The 16,851-nt window shown below is 42.0% G+C and overlaps 1 protein-coding gene across 11 annotated transcripts in view; it reads left to right on the top strand.

Moving 5' to 3' along the window:
* Window positions 1-16,851, top strand: part of VPS13D (vacuolar protein sorting 13 homolog D) — a 272,136-nt gene that overhangs the window by 86,087 nt on the left and 169,198 nt on the right. For 6 of the 11 annotated variants that reach the window (XM_061382664.1, XM_061382666.1, XM_061382675.1 and 3 more), the window contains 6 exons: window positions 2,218-2,424; window positions 4,549-4,638; window positions 7,236-7,376; window positions 9,875-9,997; window positions 12,376-12,450; window positions 15,882-15,987. In XM_061382664.1, the coding sequence (XP_061238648.1) occupies window positions 2,218-2,424; window positions 4,549-4,638; window positions 7,236-7,376; window positions 9,875-9,997; window positions 12,376-12,450; window positions 15,882-15,987 (742 nt within the window). The remainder of the gene's footprint in view (window positions 1-2,217; window positions 2,425-4,548; window positions 4,639-7,235; window positions 7,377-9,874; window positions 9,998-12,375; window positions 12,451-15,881; window positions 15,988-16,851) is intronic. The other 5 variants (XM_061382667.1, XM_061382669.1, XM_061382668.1 and 2 more) reach the window with 5 other exon arrangements.

Below are 16,851 nucleotides of genomic sequence, written 5' to 3'. Positions count from 1 at the left end.
ATATTAGGGGGTTGGTTCCAGACTACCACAATAAAGAAAATACTGCAGTCAAGCGAGTCACACACATTTTTTGATTTCCCAGTGCAAATAAAAGTTGCTTTTACACTCTACTGTAGTTGGTTGGGTGTGCAGTACCATTATGTCTATAAGAACAATGTATGTATCTTTATTAAGTAATGCTGTTGGGAAAATAGTGCTGATAGACTTGCTCGACACAGGGTTGTCACACATCTTCAATTTGTAAAAACTGCAGTATCAGCAAAGTGCAATAAAACAAAGTATGCTAATGTGTCCAACACACACACACATCCACATGTGGTATTTATACATGTTGGTAGATTGTATTGCAAATACTTTATAGAATTACAGTTACAATTTTATTATAATAGAATACTGGCATCATCCCTTGTCATTAAAATTATTTGTAAATGATTCTTTTACATTGATCTGAGGACATATTATAATTTAGTCTTCAGTTGTTTTTCATTCTTTCATCATTATACACAATTCTGTTATTAATATTTTTGTGTATGAACTTTTGTCTACATCTTTCAGTTTCTTTGGTAGTGAGACTTTAAAAAAAAACTTATCTGTTTATTTGCACCAGGTCTTCATTGTGGTACAAAGGGTCTTCGATGTTTGATGTGGCATTTGGGACTTTTTAGTTGTCACACGTGGGATTTTTAGTTGCAAACTCTTAGTTGTGGCATAAGGAGTCTTAGTTGCAGCATACAGGATCTAGTTCCTTTACTAGGAATTGAACCTGGGCCCTCAGCATTGGGCACTCGGAGTCTTAGCCAGTAAAGCACCAGGGAAGTCCCGCTTTGGTAGTGAGACTTGAAAGTGAAAGTGAAAGTCTCTCTGTTGTGTTTGACTATACAGTCCATGGAATTCTCCAGGCCAGAATACTGAAGTGGGTAGCTGTTTCCTTCTCCAGGGGATCTTCTCAACCCAGGGATTGAACCCAGGTCTCTCACATTGATGGTGGATTCTTTACCAGCTGAGCCACCAGTGAGACTTAGTATTGTAAAAACTGGATCAGAGGATATAGATATTTTTTGAGGCTCTTTACTTGAATTGACAAATCTTTTTCTGAAAGAATTGTACCAGATTAAACTTTGACCACTTGTGTGGTCTTATCACATGATTGTTTGCATTACCTATCCTTTATCTCTGAAAACAATTGGAAGGTAGGCCTAATTATCTTGTGTGCCTTAATTTCGTTTTTTCCTAATCATCATTGCTTTTGGTGTAGTTAACTTCATATCCCTTAATGTTTACATTTCATTTTTTTTTTTTTACTCTTTAACAATTCAAACACGTTAAAAAAATTTCTAAGAGCCTTTTGGATTTTTGTTACTCTTTATTTCTTTAGTAACTGAGGTTTAGTTCCACCAATAATAAAGACAATAATACCAACTAATGTTTATAGAGCCTCTGTTATATGCCAGGCTCTGATCTGAGAACCTCCCAGGTGCTCACTTGTTTCCTCCTCATGGCAGTCCTGTAAGTGGGTGCTGTTGGGCAGAGAGAGACCAAGCAACTTGCCCAAGAGCCAATATCTAGTCAGTGCAGGATCAGAAGCCAGGCCATCTTGCTCCAAAGCCTATGCCCTGAACCACCCACCATGGTCACATGCACTGGCCTCTGGTAATTTCTAAGTATAAGGCTGCATTGCTTTGCGTTTCGGTTCTGTTCTTTTTTAGCTTTGGCAATCTGGTTGTGTTCAGGGGGCTGTTGTTTAATAGTTTTACAGTACACACATGGTTGAGAAGAGCAAGTATGTACAACCTAAGACCTTTGAGAACAGTTACAAAGCAGCACATCAGAATATGCAGAACTACATAGTGAAGATTAAATGCTTGAGTACCGAGTGGCACCTGGAAGTTGGAGCCTGTCCATTCCTCTTTTCTCCTCTCCTTCAGCAGATGTCACTGTAGAGGAAGGATGGCTTCCTGCAAGCATTTTGAGCCAGGTCATGTGGTAAACTTGAGTAGAGGTGTGTAGTAAAGAGGGCCTTGTTCTGTTGGCTAAAAAAGCAGGATTCCTATTATTGTGCTTCGTTTTCCTTGTTCTGTCTCAGACTGCAATCTGGCATCAAGGTTCTCTTGGGCTGTCTAGTAGGTCCCTATCAAATGTATTTTTCTGTTTCCTCTGTGAGTTGCTTGAGTAGCCATGTGAACGGGTCCAACTGATCACCTTTCGATTGCTTTGCAGGTCAGCTGAAAAAAGCAGCCAGTTGGTTGTTCAAGAATGCTGAACCCCGGACATCCCTTTCCCTGGCTTCCAACAGCCAGCAGAGCCAGGGGGCGGCACCGGCCTGGTTGATCTCGGGTGTGGAGATGAAAGCTGAAAGCGTATGTATCTGCTTTATCGATGACTGCATGGACTGCGACGTGCCTCTAGCCGAGCTCACCTTCTCCCGTGAGTACTCGCCCAACCCTTAGGTTCATCTCCAAGATCAGCAGCGACTGCTGTCTTTTCTTTATGTTACTCATGCTCTTCCATACCTAATAGCATGGGAGAGATTTAGATAATGATTGTACATGTGTTTTCCATTATTTGTATTTTAAAGACATGTATTTATTTGCTATATGTGGCCTTCAGACCGTGGGTTGGGAATAATAGAAATTGTCGTTGATGAAATTTCTGTTCTGTTAACATGTGTGTGTGCTCAATCCCTAAGTCATGTCTGATTCCTTGTGATCCCATGGAGTGTAGCCCACTAGGCTCCTCTGTCCATGGAATTTTCCAGGCACGAATACTGGAGTGGATTGCCATTTCTTCCTCCAGGGTATCTTCCTGACCCAGGGATCAAACACGTCTCTTATGTCTCCTGCATTGACAGGTGGATTCTTTACCACTATGCCACGTGGGATGTGCCACATGGGAAGCCATTGTTCTATAAACAGCCCTAGTTAAATAATTCCTGATCTCTCCATTTTGTTTATGTTTTCATGTATCTTAAGATTGTAGTTGTTGTTTAGTTGCTGAGTCGTGTCCAACTCTTTGCGACCCTATCGCTGTAAGCCGCCAGGTTCCTTTGTCCATGTGATTTCCTAGGCAAGAATACTAGAGTGGATTGCCATTTTCTTCTCCAGGAAGGTGGGTTGCCATCTTCTCTGAGCCAGGGATCAAACCCATGTCTCCTGCATTGACAGGTGGATTTTGTACCTCTGAGCCACATCTGGCTTCAGGGAAGCCCAAAGATTGTAGGGAGTACTGTTATTAAAGGGATTTATAAGATAAGCGTAGAAAATAGGGTTTCCATGCTATATGGAAAATTAACAAACACAGAGGCTTGTTAAAACGCTTACCCCATTGTCTCCTCCATAGGGCCAGATAGGAAGAGAAACCCTTTTCATCTGAGAGCTGTCCCTCAACAGAGTGGAGATGATTGTAGAAGGGCTTTATCCTCAATCACATCATTGTAAGCCATGTTAGATGCAGCTACTAAAGAGAGTAAAGGAAAATCTCACTTCTGTGTTTACTTTTAATTTTCCATCATTTTGGTCTTGTAAGTCACTTTTCCCTTCAAGGAAAATTCGATTCTGGGGATTTAGTTCAACCTTTTACACACTGTGGGAGTTTTCCTTTTCTCTGTGTTTCTAGGCACCAAAGGGCCACTTGATTAAAACTAACAATGGGAATTTTGACTGTTTGCGTGAGTGTCTTTTCTGTAGAAAATAATTTTTATTTTTCTATGGTAATCTTAACATTTTGAGCTAATATTTAGGAGGGCATGACTGTTCTCATTACACTACCTTCTTTTCAGATATTCAGGAAAAAATGTGTTTTTTATGTTCCCTGGTTGCTGGGGCTGGGATTGGTGGGGAGGCAAATGAGGCATTTACCTCATTCACAGCATTTAAAGGGCAACCACGAAAATCAGTGATTAAGATAAATGATACTTTAATGCAATATTTTTAAAAATCAGAATTTATTAAATAAAAATCCCATGATGAACAAAATATCAAATTTTTGTGTGTTCTCCTATAAGATCACTAGTATTAATTATAACTAATAGCTCTTTGGGCTTCTCAGGTGGTGCTAGTCATAGAGAACCGCCTGCCAATGCAGGAGATTTAAGACACAGGTTCAGTCCCTGGGTCGGGAAGATCCCCTGGAGGAGGAAATGATAACCCACTCCAGTTTTCTTGCCTGGAGAATCCCATGGACAGAGGAGCCTGGTGGCTTATAGTCCATGGGATTGCAAAGAGTTGGACACAACCGAAGCGACTGGGCACAATAGGTCTTTATTTTTAAGATAACATCAGTTTATAACATACAACTTTCTTGTGTACAGCCTTATATTTCCACTTCTGTATACCCTACAGTATGCTCACTACCAAAAATTTAGTTTCTCTCCATCACCATACAGTCGAACACCCTTGCTCCCACCCCTGTCCCTGCCCCTCTGGGAGCCCTTCCTCTGTTCTCTGTATCTTTGTGTTTGTTTTTCTAACATCTCTTTAATATGCTGTGTCAGCAACAGAAAGTTTTGGTTGTTTCCGCCCCACACTGCAATAAGATTTGCTTTCGTTGCAGGTCTGAATTTTCTGCAGCATGTAAGAACTAGCCCTGAAGGCTACGCCCACTTCACCCTTTCTGGAGATTATTATAACCGTGCTCTGTCAGGTCAGTATAATTATCATGGGATTTAAAACATACACTTTAGCATTTGCCTGGGCCTATCTCTACATAAATCTTACATGAAGCAAAGGAGTGGGACAGGACAGGGAAAGATGAAAAATAAGGGCACGAGCACAAAAGATACAGATTTTTTTTTTCATATTTCTAAAAATATATTTGGTATGTCACAACGGAATTATTTAAAGTTTTCATAGTTAATTCTTTTTGATCCTGGAGTTTGGCTCATTTCAGAACATGAAATTGCTCAGTAGTGAAGGATCACTCGTCTGGCCCTGAGAGTAGCTAACTTTCAAGCGAGATTTAAGCCCACACACATTCTAAACTTAAGGCCTCCTCCCTTCCTACTGGGCTTGTCTCATTAGAAGAGCACTGAGTCAGTAACAGCAAATAACCTGCCTTGCGTGCATACGTACTGTTGCTTCAGTTGTGTCTGACTGTGTGATGCTATCGACTGTAGCCTGCTGGGTGCCTCTGTCCTTAGGATTCTGGCTAGAATCCTAGAATACTGGAGTGGATTGCCATGCCCTCCTCCAGGGGATCTTCCCTGCCCAGGAATTAAACCTGAATCTCTTATGTCACCTGCGTTGGCAGGCAGGTTCTTTACCATTAGTGCCACCTGGGAAGCTGGTAAATGATTATAACCTGCCTTATTTATTCCCTAAAGTAGAACGTGGTTGCTCAGGGCAAGATGTTCTTCCAGAGACATAAACCTGGATACAGTGCAAGTCATTTTCATATTTCTTTCCTTCCACTGGAAAGACCAGGGTAAGGATCTATACAGATGGACATTCAAGAACAATCCGGTAACAGGGCTGAACAGTTTGAGCTGTGACATTCTTTACCTTAAAGAGATTCTTTGTAGGTATGGACAAAGTAAACCAGGGAGTGTTGAAGAGCGGTTGCTCCCTTTGAAGTCAGGGGAAAATTAAGCTTCCAGTGTGTTTTGCTGCCTGCTAATTGTTCTAGAGTACGTGTCACATTCAATATTATATGTTAGTTAACATTCTCCCTTCTCTGTTCTGGATTCACTTAAAGGCAACACTCTTTTTTCCTAATTGTTCAAAATGTTTAACTTCAGAATAATAGTCCCAGCCCTGCTAGTTGAGAGAAAGTTTTACAGGGCATATGGTAGCTATTTTTTCTGAGAATCATTTATTTTCCCAGAGCAAATATTGCTTACTTTTACAGTTGCAGGAACACATTCAGGTCACTAAGCACTAAACGGCGTGAGGAGATGAACGTACCAATGTTAAGCTACATGTTAGATTGGATTTGTATTAGTAAATCACCTCATCTATGGCCGGTGGATTGTGTTTAGGGAAAAATTAACTGGCCTTGAAAAGCCATCTTTAAAACCACAGTAAGATACCATTTTTCTCATCCAACAGATGGGCAAAAAGGAAGTGTGACAGACCTAAGTATGGTGAAGATATGAGCCATAGAAGTGTCATTTCCTACGGTCAGAATTGTAAATTGGGACAACCACTTTTGAAAACAATTTGACGTGACCTACAAGCATACTTGGCAACCCTTCAACATACTTCTTGTAGATCTGTGCCCTTGAGAGTCTCCTATGTGTCCTAGGAAACAAGTGAAAAAAGACCGCTTCTGGTAGTGGCCTTCCAGATAGCAGCAAAGCTGGAATCAAGTGCAGTGTCTCTTAGCAGTAGAATAGATAAACAAAGTGGTGTGTTCATAAGTGGATTGGAACTCAGTGGTGAAAATAATGTCCCACTGATATATGGCATCAATGTGAGCGGATCTCAAAGACATGTTATTGATCAAAAATAGAAACTTGCAAAAGAATACACACAGTTGGATTCTATTTATGTGAAGATCCCCTACATTAGCAGGACACACTAATGTATTTATTCTTCAGAAATGTATACATGGATGGTAAAACTACAAAGAAGGACACAGGAATGATTAAAAATTCAAACTAATGGAGTTGAGTGGGAGAGGTTTAGTGGGGAGTGTTACTCAGGAGCTTCAAAAGCATGTGTAATGTTCTCTTTCATAAGCTGAGTAGAGGGTACATGAGCGTTTGCAGTGATTTTATTCTTTAAACCATACATAAATGTTGTTTAAATATACCTTCTGTACATATGACACATTTTAAGATGAAAATTTTGAAAAACTTAACGAACTGCTGAATATACCTATTTATTCAACCAATGGTTCTTGATGTAAGAGGGTAGTTAAATTTAATAGTTACTTCAGCCACTGACACTGACACTGTTTTCCCAACCTGAGTCTGAGACACTTTTTTCCATCTTGAGTGTATCAAAAACAGGGCTTGCCTGCTCTTTAATAGAAGAGGGCACGTCCCGCCTGCCTGCCTTCCTCCCACCTTTGGAAGACCATGGTTGGGGTGCACGTATGCTGTGCTGCCCATGTCCTTGAGACAGCACAGACATCTGTAGGATAACCTGAAGCTAGAGAGGGTGCCTTCTGTGTGAAATCAAGTTGGAAATAGAAAGCTGTTATCCATAGTATGTCCTTGCTGAGCATTTGTGAACGGTGTTCCCCTGTAAACTCTTGGTATCTGCTGAGCAGATGTCTTATTTCCTGTGTTCTGCTAGGCTGGGAGCCATTTATTGAGCCCTGGCCATGCTCCGTATCCTGGCAACAACAGGCTGCTAGTCGTCTCCATCCTCCTCGACTGAAGCTGGAAGCCAAGGCCAAACAGCGCTTGGATGTCAACATCACCTCTGTGCTAATTGGTGAGTGGAAAGTTGTCTTTCGAACACTGGTACCCTTCTGTGCATACGTCCCTTGTCTGGAAGGCTGTTAATTCTGGTTTAATAATTGCTCAGGCCTGTACCAGACATCGCTTACTCCTCACAGCTGCTTTCCTGATAAACCCTAATTTGGCCTCATGGTGCTCCTTACCCCATTGCTCCAGAAGTGGCATCCTATGCTGGTGTTCTCGGTGCTTAAGCAAGAGCTTAAACCATGTGGGAAATACCCATGTCCATGACGAACTTTCTCCCCATGATGATTGGTCCCTGGGGTTTATTATGTCCTAGAAGTGAGTTTAAATTCATTTCTCTCACACTATTCACAGAATAATTCTTGAAATGTATGATTTTGATTGTCTTTAGAGAAAGGTCAGTTGTCTGTGCTGTTTCTCATCAATTATCGTGTTGACGTAACTCTAAAAATCACTGGGTTAACGGGTTGTCAAGCTCATGGCGTGAGCTCTGAAAGTGTCTTTGACAACACTGAAATGTACACTCCTGGGTTCAATATAGTGAGTCAGAATCTTGTCCCTATACTTGTCCTTGTATCAGAAGAATAGTAACATTATCACACAGTGAGATAGTGCCTTTGTTCACCATGAAGCCTACACTCACTGTTTGAGTTACTGATCCGTAGGCTCTGATTTTCGGTAACAATGTAGTGTCTGAGTGATAGTAACACATGCTACAGTTGTGCCTCAGTATCCAAAGGGATTGGTTCCAGCACCACACTCCCTACCCCTCACCTCCCCCGCCCCATCCACATCTGTGGCTGCTCAAGTCCCTTGTGTAAAATAGCCTAGTTCATTGAATATGGTTGGCCCTCTGTATCTGCCTGCAGAGCCCACAGATATGGAGGGCAGACTGTCCTGCAAATCTGTGAACTTTGTTCAGGGTATGTGTTGGGTTGAGTCTCATACAATATCCATTGGCTTATTCCATGTCAGAGTTAAGAGAATGTGTAGTGAAATGAGACTAGAAGTTTATTGATTCCTAAATTTTAAAAACACTGTTTTAGATTTGTAGGTTTCATTAATATCAGCAATGTAATGGTAAATAGATCTCATGATTCTTCTATATTAATTTGGCTTCTCTGTTATTTCTTATATAATCTGTTCATCTGGAAGTTTAGATAAAGTTTGGGACAGTGTTTTGAAAAGCCATGGTAAATAAGAGCTTACCTTAAATAAAAAGAGTTCTATTGATATATTTCTTATTAGTATTTAATTTAAAATGTTAACAGTCTTATGGACTCTGTGGGAGAGGGAGAGGGTGGGAAGATTTGGGAGAATGGCATTGAAGCCTGTATAATATCATGTATGAAACGAGTCGCCAGTCCAGGTTTGATGCACGATACTGGATGCTTGGGGCTGGTGCACTGGGACGACCCAGAGGGATGGTATGGGGAGGGAGGAGGGAGGAGGGCTCAGGATAGGGAACACATGTATACCTCTGGAGGATTCATTTCAATATTTGGCAAAACTAACACAATGTTGTAAAGTTTAAAAAAAAAAAAATGTCCTCTAAAAAGCATTCTTGTCATTGGTAAAGCTGTTTTATTTTTTTAACCTTTAATTCCTTATTTCTAAAACTGTGCTGAAACCCAGAAACATTGCTGTGACCTATTAGTGTTTAAAGAAATATAATTTCTGTAGCCAAATACTAGAACTGAAAACCAGGAACTAAACATCCTTGTTTAAAAAAGTGTGATATTTTAATTAGTAAAGAAGGTCTTTATCCAAGTGTGGTGTGTAATAATTTTGTTAACCTGCTCTTCCTGTTATAATTATCCTGTTGAAAAAGTAAAGCCACTTGTGGAGAACTGTCCGCTGGATTTCAGTCTCCTGAGTTTGGTGGCCTCCTAGCTGGTCTTTCTGCCTCCAAACCCTGCCCCTTAGCATGGCATGCCACGCTCTTCACAAAGCAAGTTGTTCTCTTGCCTAGGCTTCTTTGCTATGTCCCCTGTACCCCAGCATGTTGTACCAGAGTCACACCGCAGTATTCTGTGTTCCCTAAGTGTGACGTGTGCTTTCATATCTTAAAGTCTTTACATGTGCTGTTCTTTCTGCCTAGAATATCCTGTCTAGTCCTGTTGGTAACCCTACCTGCTTCAAGACCCAGAACAAAGGTCCTCACGTCTCTGGTGATTGCCATGCACTTGGCCGTGTGCTCCTCCACTTCTGCCAACGCAGAATAAACCTTCCCCTGTTACATGCTCCCATAGCATTTTGTTTGTATCTTTCTTTTAGCTCCTTTCACATTGTGGGAGAGTTTTGTGGTGATGGTTGTTTTGCTAACGTTCATTTCTTCCAGTGGAGCATGAGGTTCTTCAGGGAACCAGTTTTCTCAGAGTCTAGCATAGGGCTCCACATTTAGCCAGGCATTCGATAAAAGCTTGTTTTGCTGAATTGAATTGATGTGACTTGAACTCTCAATCTTTACTGTTTGTGTTCTCAATATCTTTGGGGAATTTTTCCTAGACCAATACATAAGTACCAAGGAATCATGGATGGCAGATTACTGTAAACAGGACAAGGAAGTAGACCCCACCCCATCTGAAGACTGGATGGGCTCGTCAGTGGATCCTCCATGCTTTGGACAAAGTAAGGTTTTTCTCTACACATGTCTGACTAAATCACCTTTGACCTACACAGCCATGTTTCAGTGAGAAATTCAAATAGAACCATCATTTTCTATGGAAAAACCTACAGGAAATTCCGATTGCCTTCTACAACTGTTTTATTCTGTGGAAGGGACATTTTTCTTTTTCTTTCTGGCATGACACACTGAACTTTTCCTCTCAGCTCTCATTCCACCATTGTGGGAGGAAAAGGACCTGCTGTGTGCTGTTCCTCAATTCCGGTCACGTGGCGCATAAACTGGGGCACCTGGAAATGCACTGGGGTGGCCATTGGTCAATTTGTGGTTTGCTCAGCAGAACAGTTTAATTGACTGGATTTTGAAGAACATCTTTTCAGGTGTCTGAATCTAAAGATTAGAGAGTTTGGATATATTCTTGAAGAGAGGGAGGGCGGGCTCCCATGTGGAAGCAATTGTTTCACGGGGGGGCCTGTACTATAAAGGAGAAAATAATTGAATGCCCAGCCTCTGAAAGATAGAGAAGTCAGTGTGTTCTCTGTTAACAGTGTTTTCTTTCCTTATTTAACGCTTTACCATGGAGCTCTGATTTCCTCAGAGCTGGGGAGGTTGTGATGGCCAACGGCATGGTCCTTAGTTGTTCCACAAGCCATTGTCATCCAAATTCAACTCAGCCCAGCTCTTTCAGTGTGGTTTCTTTGGGGAGTCTTGGCCGGACTTAACATGGCTCATGAATACTTAACTATTCCATCTGGTCTGCAAACGTGTCACGGGAAGATGGATTTTCTTAGTGTACGAAGTATTTGAACTGGTTCGTCTCTCCTCAGGGTGTATAAATGGATTTTCTATCTGCCTTGTACTTCTTGAAGGAGGAACAAGGCCACGTCAGCTCTGTTTGCTCTGTGTGTTCCCAGGCTGTTGCTTCTGAGTCTCAAGGCCATTGCTTGGAAGCCAGGGCTTCTCAGATATCATCAGTTTCGATTCTAGCTCCTCCTCTGACCTTCCCCATTTGTGTGTTGAGAGAATGTAACGGAGCCTTCGTCTACCCAGAAGGCTCTAAATAATCTTTGTAATATGTAATGTGTCCTAAAGAGTGTGTTTCTAAAAACATTATTCATGCAGAGGGATTTTAAATCCAGACTCAGTGCAAACACTAAGAAGGCTGAATCTTTACGATTTTGTGAAGGACTTTCTTTTGTCCCTCTGCCACCTCTCCCCCTTTTATTTTAACATCTCCTCTTTCTTTATAGTTAATAAGCTACCGTATGTATGGTAAATGCCTGTGCTAAATTAAAGCTAGATTTTTATTTACTTACGGATTTTTGTGGTTACTTAGGCTTATAAAGTTTTAATATATCTTTTTAATTAGGCATGAGTGAACATACCTAAATTTCCACACTCTCTTCTTATTTAGACTTCTTGGATGATAGAATAGCAAGTGGGATTGCATTCTTCTACTAGGCCTGCTAAAGTAATTTTTGGGCATTTGTTTCCAAGGTCAGTCGGTTTGGATCTTGTTGAACCAATCACAAACCTTCAGCTTTTACTCTGGAATATTTAGTAATGATCCCCCCCAGATTTGTGCATTTTATTCAGGCCAGCTTCAAAATAAGCCCTTGAACTAGAGGTTCTTAGTATGAAGTTCAGCCTAAGGGAGCCGCTGATTTCTTAACTGTTTCTTTGGCTGGGAAAGAAAATAACGGCCTCTTTTTTGATATTATCATTGGCTTTGTTCAGTAAGGGCTGAGATTCCGTAGGTAAACCTGGATGGCATGGCATCTTAATTCATTAGTTTTGTAATCAGGGACCCTTTATGGAAATATTAAAAAAAAAAGTGTTCTGGAAATGTCCATGGTTAACATGTAATGTAAATAAGACCATGAGGTAACTCCTCAACTGAGACTGTAGGCTTGGAACACAGGCTGATTATTCCCCTTGAATTTTTGAGACCCGTTAGGGGCTAGCATTCTACTGCTACCGCCGTTTCCAATTGGAGCGGAGCAGCTCCCACTAAAATCTGTACTGCTTGTTCTTGGTAACTTTTCTATGCCATGTGAGAACAAGCATGCTTTAAATTAAAAATCCTCAAAAGGCTGGTCATTCTGTTCCAGTAAATGTGAGTACATTTTCTTTTCCCAACAGAGAAAAAAAGGAGCATGCTCTGTTGACACAGGCTCCACAGTAAAAGCCAGCATTAAAGTTGTCTGGCTCACCTCATCAAGTACCTCATGAGCGCCTAGTGATCACCAGAGGAATGAGCCAATAAGTGCATGATGCTTGCTGTGCTTGTAATGTACACTGTTTGCGCTAATGTTTCAGAGACGAATCTTCTTTTATGCTATATTGATTCTCACCCTCTAACTTTGTCTCTCCTGTCTACCAGGCCTCCCCCTTGTCTACCTTAGAACTAGGAGTACAGCCAGTCTGACTAACCTAGAGCACCAGATCTATGCTAGAGGTACAGTACAGCCAAGCGAGGGCTTGCTTTATTTTCCTGTTTTGAGAACTGCCTTGTACATCTTATTTTCTGTGAACACGGGAGCCAAATGGGGGTATACCCAGTTATGAGTACTTTGTTTTAATAACAGGAAAGATCATTTCCAACTAATGGACAAAGTGCTGTCTTGTATTAGAAGGAAGTGACGTGCTGATTCTTATTCTGTCTCTTGCATCTGCTTTTTAACCTTTAGTGGAAATGAAATCAGCTCCACAGTGTATGACGCAGAAGCATCCAGTGTCAGTTAGAGGTGATGTCTATACTGAAAATCAAGAAAACCGTCCTCCATCAAGCCCTGCAGCAAGTCTTTGTTTATAGACTACTCTGTGAATGTTTATTCTCATGGTAATGCAAAGGGCGGTGTGGAGTAGGAGCTATGATGATCAGGAATGGAGCTCAGAAAAAAATTTCCAGTAAATGATTGCTTAGACACAAATCTTAATTTCCTTAGAAATGAATTGAGGTTCTTAGGAGGTAGAAAAAAGAATGTTTTTTGTTTCTATCTCTGATCCTTTAAGGGTTCTTGAGAATTTGACTGGTAAGTGAATATGAGAGGAAGACATCATAAACTTCAAGGAATTAGAATCCCAAAATGTTCAGTTCTTCTTTTGTGTGAAGGAGTGCAGTTTAATGTGAACGATTTATGTTTGTCCTTGGCTACCACCACCAGATCCTGGGTCATAGTGTATTTTGTAAAAATATACCTTCTGAGCTTCCTCTACTAGGAGTTCAGAACAGGGATATTAATAAATGAGGGCAGTACTATGTTTTTTTTCTGAAAGGTTTTGCTAGGATTGATGTTCGTGAGGAGGGCTCCCAAAGCCCAGGCTTGATTCTTCATTGTTTCATGAATTTATACTTCTTAGTTTTTCTTTATTTGTTATTTCATCTTTTGGGCTAAGCAGAGCATTATTCCTGTGTAGTCCATGGGGACAAGAGCTCAGAGAGAATAAGTAATTTGCCTCCATTCACATGAGAGGCCTGGGACTTTATTTCGCATGATTTACAAGCCAGGACCTTTCTGATAGGCTGAGCTCCTTACAGAGCATAAGAACCCGCACTGTGTATAATGGTCACATTTCCCTGGGCATCGGGTCCACAGGGCAGACATTTCCTCAGCTGGAGCTATTTAAGGTAAATGTGGATGTGAGGAGCTTGGGGTTCTTTTAGCCTATGAACCAATTAGGTCTGGTCACCAAAGGAGGTTTCTGAGGCCACCAGGGAATCCTGTTCTCTTTGGTGAGCTTGGGGCTTTTGTCCTCTGGCGCTATGCCCAAGGCAGGTACATAGCTGAGCTGGACTCTAGTGTGGAAGATGTCCGCTCCTTCCCCTGTGAGTTTAGACTTGTGAGCCCCTCCACGTATTTTTATCTTCAGTGAGGCAGGCTGTTGAAGTCCCTGTGGGTATGTGCAATCCGCACAATCAGCTTGGGGACCTTAGCAGTGTGCCTACCTAGGCTATTTAATTTCACAGCCATATACTCATGAATACCTTTATATGGGTTCCTAGCACTTTATTCCATGTTACAGTGTGATCAAAGCTACTTGCCACCTGTTCTTTTTAAATCTAATTTGCAAATGGAAACTTAGCGTCTGGCTCACAGTGGGATATGAAAGCACATCTGGCTGCTTTTCCTCCTGGGCCCTTTATCTCCTTCAGTAAAGCTGCTTTCTGGCTCAAGGAGAGGGAGGCTCCTTTCAAGGTGCCACAGTGAGTACTGTTTACCCTGCTGACAGCTCTTAAATTTTTTACTCCCCCTCTGCTCTTGTCAGCAGCCTCACAGCTACTCCTTAATTTTCAACTTGTTGAACACTGATTTTTTTTTTTTAAATCAAGCCTTGGGAACTAAATGAGGCCATTGGGATGAGAAATGAGCATATTCTAGGTGGAGATTATATTTAGATGCATTTGAGGTGTCTCTAAAAAGCTAACCACTAAGTTGTGGGAACACGCTGGAGCCTACTTACTTACTTAGACTCCCCTGAGCCATTGTTCTTACCAAAACAGAACTTGTCTTAACCTGAAATGGCTTGTTGTGGCGTGTGTAGAGCACTAACTTCTGAAAACTTAAGAAGCTACAAAGGGAAAAGGAAACAGTGGTTACTTTTTAGAAGATGTGACACTGACTTAACCATACTGCCCCTGTGCCGTACCTGAGAGGTGGGAGAAGCAGGCTTTGATGGGGTTGGCCTTCTTGATTTTGCTGGCAGGAAACACACGGTCCTAGAAGATGAATTGAATTTTGCTGTAGTCTTCTCAGCCGGCAACTGCAGGCACCTCCAGCTGTCATTTTCTCCACAGCTGCAGACCACTTGGATCCTGGTCTTCCGAGGGCTGTCTTTGTGCTTTAAAGCCAGACACAGAGTAAGACTGGGCCTCGCCCGTTTTTGTCAGCCGGGTGTGTGTTGTTGAGCACGTCAGCCTGGAGGCTCCCAGCCCTGGGCTGGTGCTGCCTTTGTAGTTCCTGCTCCCACCTCGCTCTCTCTTTGTGTGGCCAGTAGAGGAAGCACAGGCCCTGGTAGGAGCCAGGGCCTCTCTGCTCCCAGGAGTGCGCAGCAGGCTGCAGGGGCACCAGAGAGCCTTCCTTAGTCTGTTTCCAGTGTTCATCGTCAGGTCCAGCTCCCCCTAGAACTGGATCATATGGATCCGTTTCATATGGATCAGTGTTTCTCTCCAGTTTCCCCGATTAGAAGCTGCTTTGTGAAGGAAACCATATTTTGTGTTCCTCTTGGCATCTCCATAGAACCTGCCTTATACAGATGGTGAGGATATCTGTGCAAGAAAAATGAGCTAAAAACTTCATTTAAATAGCTTTGGGATAGTATCTTTTTGAATTTCCAGGGAGGAAAACCCACAACTGCATATGTAAGAGAACAGGAAAGGATGTTTTCATTTTTTTTATAAATGTGCTTAGTATGACTCAAGGGTAATTGTTATGCAAAAGAGAGCTTCCTGAAAGTACAAGTGTTTTGGACAAAGTGATACAAGTAACATGTGTTCTGTCTTGCTGCAGTTCAGGTTATCCATTTAGAATGGCTTTCTTGGAAGCAGTAGAGGTTCATGTCTGTCTGTCTTGATGCCAGCCGTGGTAGAATCACGGGAGAATTGTGAGGCGAGAGTTAAGGCCCATAAGAATCACGGGAGAATTGTGAGGCGAGAGTTGTCAACCATCACAGTCAGTTGTGGGGGACGGAGTCATCTCACAGTAGGCGGCAGAGTACATGGAGATGCCCTGCTTGGCCTGTCAGCACAGTTGTGGTGCTTCGTTCATTTTTCTCTCCACTATCAGCCTCTTTGCGCAAGAGGCCATGGTGGGCACTGCCTCCAGGTTCCGGGAGGGTCTCTGCCACACAGGTCAGGGCGTGCGCTGACGGCCTTCTGTTTGCTCACAGCAGAGATGAAAGCCCCCAAGCGCCGGCAGCCGTTTGTCCCTTTTGCTCTGAGGAATCATACAGGCTGCACTCTGTGGTTTGCCACCCTGACCACCACGCCCACCAGGTAAGGAACACGGGATCTGTCACCTGGTGCCATCTCTCTCACCACAGGCTCCTGTGTACCAACCCAGCAGAGCAAGCCGGGCCCTCTGTGAGGCTCTTGGGATCCATTGCATTTGAATCAATAACATGATGTCTTGCTGAGGCTAATGATGGAGGTTCTGGTTCTACGTATAGTCTGTAGTCAGAGAAGTAGATTTTGAGTCTGAAATATCCAAACTGTGATCTTGATGCCTGGGCATCCATTGTTTTTAAAGTAAAAGTTGAGTAGTTTAAGGATTTGAAAGAAAAGTCACTCCATCCTTTCTCCTTGGTCTTCATTCTACTTCCCTCTTTAAGAAAAGCTGTATGCTATTATGAAATCAAATGGTTTGCCCATTTTTCTTCCAAAACTGCTTGAAAATACTTCTCATATCCCTCACCTCCACCCCGAATTATCTTCCAAACCTGCAGCACACTTGAGACCAGGTGGAACTGGGTGGAGTTGGGAGAACAAATGAGTTCACCTAAGCCAAGTGAGAAGGCTCTCTAACAACTTTCTGCGGATTTAGACCTTGGCTCAACTCTCCAAATGCAGACTGATCTTCCCAATTTAGTAGTGAAGTATATGAAATGAGGACCAGAATCAGTTTATTTGAGAACGTATTTCTCTTGCCTCCACCAAGTATGGTAGTGCTCTAGAAGAAACTTTTTTTTTTTTAAGTCAGTTTTTTTAGTCACTTAAAAAAAAAAGTCACTTAAATATTAGGTTGGCCAAGAAATTCATTCAGGTTTTCTAATACTACAGTTAAAAGTCACAACTAGCTTACATAACTCCTTGGGTACCAAACTCTACTGCTGGCAGCAGGTGCTTCTGCAGTGATTGCTT

This window comes from Bos javanicus, chromosome 16 (assembly GCF_032452875.1).
Source record: "Bos javanicus breed banteng chromosome 16, ARS-OSU_banteng_1.0, whole genome shotgun sequence".
NCBI lineage: Eukaryota > Metazoa > Chordata > Mammalia > Artiodactyla > Bovidae > Bos > Bos javanicus.
Note: the sequence above shows the minus strand (reverse complement) of the source record. Positions and strands in the feature narration are given on the sequence as shown.